This window comes from Malurus melanocephalus, unplaced genomic scaffold (assembly GCF_030028575.1).
Source record: "Malurus melanocephalus ecotype Western Australia unplaced genomic scaffold, MMel_1.1 scaffold_86, whole genome shotgun sequence".
NCBI classification, from domain to species: Eukaryota; Metazoa; Chordata; class Aves; order Passeriformes; family Maluridae; genus Malurus; species Malurus melanocephalus.
In genome coordinates this window covers 2,303,275-2,309,274 of record NW_026623318.1, presented here as the reverse complement: position 1 = coordinate 2,309,274, position 6,000 = coordinate 2,303,275, and the positions used below count along the sequence as shown (strand labels likewise).

At 56.9% G+C, this 6,000-nt stretch overlaps 1 protein-coding gene across 2 annotated transcripts; it reads left to right on the top strand.

Annotated features, from left to right (window-relative positions):
- The first annotated feature begins 132 nt into the window (after positions 1–132).
- On the top strand, positions 133–2,836 carry ABHD11 (abhydrolase domain containing 11). Of its 2 annotated transcripts, none has more exons than XM_057367954.1 (5): positions 133–886; positions 984–1,157; positions 1,592–1,762; positions 1,868–2,049; positions 2,322–2,836. In XM_057367954.1, exons 1-5 carry the CDS (start codon positions 731–733, stop codon positions 2,458–2,460), a joined length of 822 nt encoding a protein of 273 aa, XP_057223937.1. In that variant the 5' UTR covers positions 133–730; the 3' UTR covers positions 2,461–2,836. The 2 variants fall into 2 exon arrangements, with proteins under 2 accessions (XP_057223937.1, XP_057223938.1); XM_057367955.1 differs by having other exon boundaries at positions 769–886; positions 980–1,157.
- The last annotated feature ends 3,164 nt before the right edge of the window (positions 2,837–6,000 follow it).

Below are 6,000 nucleotides of genomic sequence, written 5' to 3'. Positions count from 1 at the left end.
CCGGGAGGGGTCCATGAGCGGGGGCGTGGCCGTCGCAAGGGAGATGGCCACGCCCCCTATGCTGTGGTGCGGACTGTGGGTCTGCCGTGGCCACGCGCYCTATGAGACCACGCCCTCTGCCCCKCCCCGCAGTGCCCTCAGCCASAGCCGGTCACGATCTCACGGGATCCCGGCATGGGTCAGTCTGGCAGGGACCACCGAAGCTCGTCTGGTCCCACGTCCCTGCTGAGGCAGGGTCATCCCAGAGCACAGGGCACAGGGCTGTGTCCAGAGCGGTGTGGAATATCGCCAGGAAGGAAAATTCTGCCCTCTCTCTGGTCTCTTTTCGGGGCTCGGTCCCTGCCCAAGGCAGAAGTTCTGTCTCCTGTACAGGGGAATTCCCAGGGCTCAGTCCCTGCCCGTCCCTCTGGTGCCACTGCTGTGACAGCCAGGGAGCAGAGCTTGGCACTGCTTGGAGCCCTCCCTGCAGACACGGACACAGGGATGAGGTCCCCTCTCAGCTGTGTCTCCTCTCAAGGCTAAACAGCCCCAGCTCCTTCAGCCTACCCTCGATAGGGAGATGCTGCAGTCCCCTCATCATCCTCACAGCCCCTACTAGCCCCGCTTTAGGAGCTCCATGTCTCCCTTTTCCTGAGGAGCCCAGGACTGGACACAGTACTCCAAATGTGCTTCACCAAGGCTGAGCAGAGAGGCAGGGCCCACTTCCCCCCTGCACCTCTGGCCATACCCCATGCCTCTCTCTCCCTGCAGTGCAGTGCCCCTGGCCCACGTGGAGGTAGAGGGTCACAGGGACCAGCCACCCCTCGTCATGCTCCACGGGCTCTTTGGCAGCCATGGCAACTTCCAGACGGTGGCCAAGACATTGGTACGCCGTGGTAGYGGCAAGGTGAGACCCAGGGGGTGGGGAGAGCACAGCACCCAGRGAGGGGTCCAGGGTCATGGTGAACAGCATGTAGCGTGACACGGTGCCCCTGCCCAGGCAGGTGCTGACAGTGGATGCACGGAACCATGGCAGCAGTCCCCACAGCCCCGTGATGACATATGAAGCGATGAGCCTGGATGTGCAGCAGCTCCTGAACCGCCTGGGCMTCACCAAGTGCATCCTCGTGGGACACAGCATGGGGGGCAAGACGGCCATGACGCTGGCCTTGCAGCGGGTCAGCAGGCACGGGGCTCTGGGGGTGGGAGTGAGGTCACAGCCTCAGGGAGTTCCAGGGAGGGCTGTAGGAAGCGGGTGGTACTTTCTGGAGCTGACACCAATGAGTCAGCCTTGSCCCCCAGCTCTGCAGGGACTCATCTGTGTCAGGGTGGGTGCTGTGCCAGGGCTGGAGGCCAGGCTGTGGGAGCAGGAGCAAATAATGTGTTTGCCCATGCTCTGCCCTGTCCCTCCASCACTGATTGCAAGGGAGCTTGGAGATCTGTGTCAAGCACAAGGACTCTGGGAAGGCTACATGGAGGTCTCTGCTAAGGCAGGAGGGAGCTAAGAGCCTCTAAGGAATCCAAGCAGGAGTGGAGCCCTGTGCCCACTCCCACTGGGGAGATCTTGGGAGATCCTGGCGTCTTATCTGCCCTGCCCTGCCTGTGTCTCCAGCCAGACCTGGTGGAGCGCCTCATCTCTGTAGACATTGGTCCCACCACAACCRCCCCTGTGTCCGAATTCTCTGCCTACATCGCGGCTATGAAGGAGGTGAAGGTGCCGGAGGGGCTGTCCCGCTCTGCAGCACGCCAGCTGGCTGACAACCAGCTGCAGCCTGTGGTCAAGGTAGGAAATCCCATGGGAGATGGGGGTAGAGGRGAGGATGGAGTGTGCCAGGACATCCTGCTTTGTTGCTTTTACTGAAGCGTGCATGATCCCCTTCCACGGCAGCACCCACAGCTGAGACAGTTCCTCCTCACCAACTTGGTGGAGGTGGAGGGCCGCTATGTGTGGCGGGTGAACYTGGAGGCTATTTCCCGGCACCTGGCAGATATCATGAACTTCCCTGTCTTCCACAAGCCATATCCTGGTCCTGCACTCTTCTTGGGAGGATCCGACTCACCCTATATCAGGTGAGACTGGAGAGAAGCRGTTCCAGGTCTGGGGTTTGACCCCTTGTGCTCTTTGCAGCTGCCAAGGGTGGGAGATGTCTCCAGGATGGGGGAGGTCCTGAGCGAGGGCTGTGCCTCCAGTAGCCAGTGACACTGACATGCTGGAGTGAGGGGGAACCTGGCGCAGCCCTGAGCTTTCCCAGCAGGGAAAGTCATACCTGGGATCACCCTCTACTTGGGGAGGGTGAGAGAAGACACCAAGAGGAACTTCTGATCATGTCCTTGTCCTGCAGCCCCAGAGACTACCCAGAGATCCAACGTCTCTTCCCCAAGGCAGAGATCCAGTACATTAAAGGTGCGGGCCACATAGTCCATCAGGATAAATTTGAAGAATTCATCACTGCTGTCCTCAGGTTCCTGCCACAACTGTAGCACTGGGGACTAGGGCTTCTGCAAGGATCGTGTGCGTCCTGTGGAATTCTGGGCAGTGACGCAGGGCTTGGGCTCTGAGGATGGGCTCARCTGGGACTGGCTGTTCTCACTGCAGTCTGATCCTGCCTGCAAGGCCTTCTCCTGTCCTGGTTCTCCTGCAGCCAGAGTGGAGGCACCTCAGATCTGCCACCTCGCAGGGACACGAGGTGGCACTGGCTCAGAACACTGTCCTTCCTGCACAGGAGTGTCAGGCACACAGAGTGGGCAGGAGATCCCTCTCATTTTCCTGCTGCCAGACCCGTCCATGGAACTGGCTGAGACTTTGCAGAGTATGCAATAAAGCTGAATCTGTGCCAAGGTTTAACAGGCGTTGGATGTGGCCATGGAGGGTAGGGGGTGTGTGCACACCACAGGAGGGGGCTCTCACTTGCCAGCAGGGATGCTGGTGGGAGGTGACAATTAGACTGGGCCCTAATGTGACAAGCTGTGGGAACAGAGCATGTGAGACACAGGTTTGGGGATCTTCCTTCGCTCCCAGGGGGAACTGCATCCTTGTTTTATGCCTGGGGCAGCATGAAGATTGGAGAGTGGGGGAATCTGCTTCCTGAGCAGGGAGCATTGGCCCAGCCTGTCCCAAAAGGTGGGTGTCCCTTCTTCCCTGAGTTCCCATCAATTTCTCCCCTCCCACCTGCTCTGCATTCTCCTGAGGCAGAACAAAACCCACCCACCACAGGCTGGATGGAGGCAGAGGAGCGGGATGCCTGCTGCAAAAATCCCTTTGCTGGACAACTGGTAAAGMTGGGGACAGGGCAGAAGCAACTATRGGGGTGATAGATCATTTCTATCAMRACTGTGTGGGKACAGTAGAGAGTGACACYAACCAGCTCTGCTTTTGCTGCTCCAGAACCATTTGTCTGCTGCTCCCTGGGATGAATTTGCTTAATTTGGGGTTGTTTGGAGGCTCCGAAAGAGGAGAGCAGGAGACTGAGGATGTTTTTATTCCAGGACTGGTTATAGTTGCCTGGCAGAGTGGGCACCAGGGACTGCTTTGGAGATTTGCTGTGTTTCTGCAGAGCTGTTCTTGTCTCTTCCCCTTGTTCTTTCCTGACACAGTGCATCTCTCAGAAGCTGGGCTGCATTGGCCTTGAGCTTTCTGCTATATCATCCTCAAATTCAAACAATTTTGCCCTCTGTATTATTTTTTTTTTCCACCTGTGAAAACATCAAACCAATAAGCTCCTATGTTGCAGGCTACTGAAATGAGTTCCTTGGTGCCATCCGCCAGCTGGGGGTGGGGTCTGGCCACAGATATCAGCACACAAGAACTTTGGACTGAGCCATCTGCTCTGTAGCCCWGGATCAGTGGGGGATTTCTCCCCAGTCCTTCCTGCTGACCAGTTACCAGGCTGGGGATGCAGATAAAAGGTGCTACAAGGTGTGYGGTGAAGAGTTTCACCACGGCAGGAGATCAGTGGCCTGGAAAGAGGTAGWGCTTCCAGAACACTGTAGTCCATTGTGATGGCATCTGCTGAGGGAACACAGGGAAGCATTGTTGGACCTGGGGTGAGAGAGACAGCAGGGAGAAATTAGAGCAGCCCTATTTCCTGCATGGGAAGGGTTTCAGGGAATCAGGAGACATCCCAGGGGCACATCCAGGCGTGTATCTGGTGGCACAAGGATGTCATGGGCTGCACCAACACACTGGGCTCTATGTCTGTCATGTGTCAAAGTGCTGATGCCTCAAGGGATCCRGCTGATTTCCCCAGGCCAAATCAGAGCCCTTTTTGACAGCCTGCTCCCAAGGGGCCTGCCAAGAAACGATCTGGCCTGGCCTGAGCTCTGCTGCAAGCAGGATTTCTGACCCTTGGCACAGCTGCAGTTAACCACAAACCTCACCTTTAGGAAGAACTTCTCTATGTGGTTGTTGCAGGCATGGTTTTGAAACTACTGTATCAGGCATTGGGTAGAAATGGAGCCTATTGATGACCTGCAGGACATGGTATCTGGGGGGACAGAAGATGTCAAGTGTGGCTTTGCTGGTGTCCCTCACTTGCAACAGTGATTAACGCTGGGTGCCAGGTCACAACACTGGGGCACCTTTTCCAAGATCAWTTTATTTGACCATCTGATCAAAAGCATGGAAAAAGGACAGGAACTCCCAGTGAAGATACAAATGATGTGAATATTTTCTTCAAGCCTCTGCTCTTGTGTTCTCCCAGCTGACAGGCTGGCATGTCYTGGAGCCATCTGAGACCCAGCAGGAGAATCCAATTTTCACTGCACTGGTTGGTGGGGGAGATAAAATTGGGAGGGGAAGGGGTGGAGGCAGATCCTGTGGGGAGGGCTGGAGCCCACGGAGGCTCCAGGGAAGGCAGCTGCAAAGCTCTGGCCCTGGTGCTGCTGAGAGGGATTTGCAGATGTCCTGAACAGCCATGTGCCCTGGCAGTGGAGTTCCCTGCAGTAAAGGTTGGACTCAATGATCTCAAAGGTCTTTTCCAATCTGATTCTGTAATTCTGTGACCTCCTGCCCTGCTTCCTGGTCAGCAAGCCCCTAGCTCCCCTCAGCATACCCTTGCCTGCTCCATCAGGGTGGCTGGGCTATGCTCCAGCCCTCCTCTCCCCACAGCACATGGGCTCTCTCTGTCCCTGGTGTCGCAGTACTCACTCAGGGAGCGCTGCTGGCCCTGGATGCCAATGGGGGCCAAAGGGGGACYGCAGTGTCAGGGAAGGCCAGTGGCACAGCAGAGCACCCTGCAAGCAGAAAGCCCCTTAGTTACACCGGGAAGTGCCTGCAGCAAGAGTGACTGTTGGGGGTCCCTGTTCAGCCCCACAGGGGACAGCCACTCCCAAGAGCTGTCATCACAGGGTGGCAAGGAGGTCTCAGAGCAACGATACCCAACTGCCCCTTGCTTTTGAGCTTTGGACACTCCCCAGGGCTAGACCCTGCTTCAGCATTCCACTGCAGGCTCTGGCGAGGAACAGACCATGACCCCTCATCTCTCACATGAGTCAGCTCAGACCCAGCTGCTCCACCATCCTAAGGCGGTYAATGAAGATCTGGCTGCCCCTGGTGCCCTTCTGGAGCACAATGTTTACGAGGAGCCAGGCCTTACCCACGGGCGTCCTGCATCAATCCTGCACCTCTTCCACCTCACTGAGGCTCTGAACCCCTTGGGTCAGCAGGTTGTCCAACATCTCAGAGATCAGTGGGTTGCTCACATGATCCACAAAYTCTTCCTGCACATTCTGGAGCAGCTCCACTTCAGGATGGCACCATCTGCCCCACGCCATAGCTCCAGCTGCTCCACCACTACCTCCAGGCGCTCCCCTCTCCCCATGACCCCTCCACCTGCTTCCCCTGCCCGATTGCCAACYCAGGGTGCTGCTCCCTCCCTCATTTTCCAGCCCAGAGGCCATCACCCAGCCCCCCTTTTTCCCACACAATTTTTCCCAGAGAAATCGCCCAAGGCAATGCATTTGCACAGATTCAGACAAGAAAGACAAGAAAAAAGCTCCCAGTTCTCCTGCACCTCTAAGAGC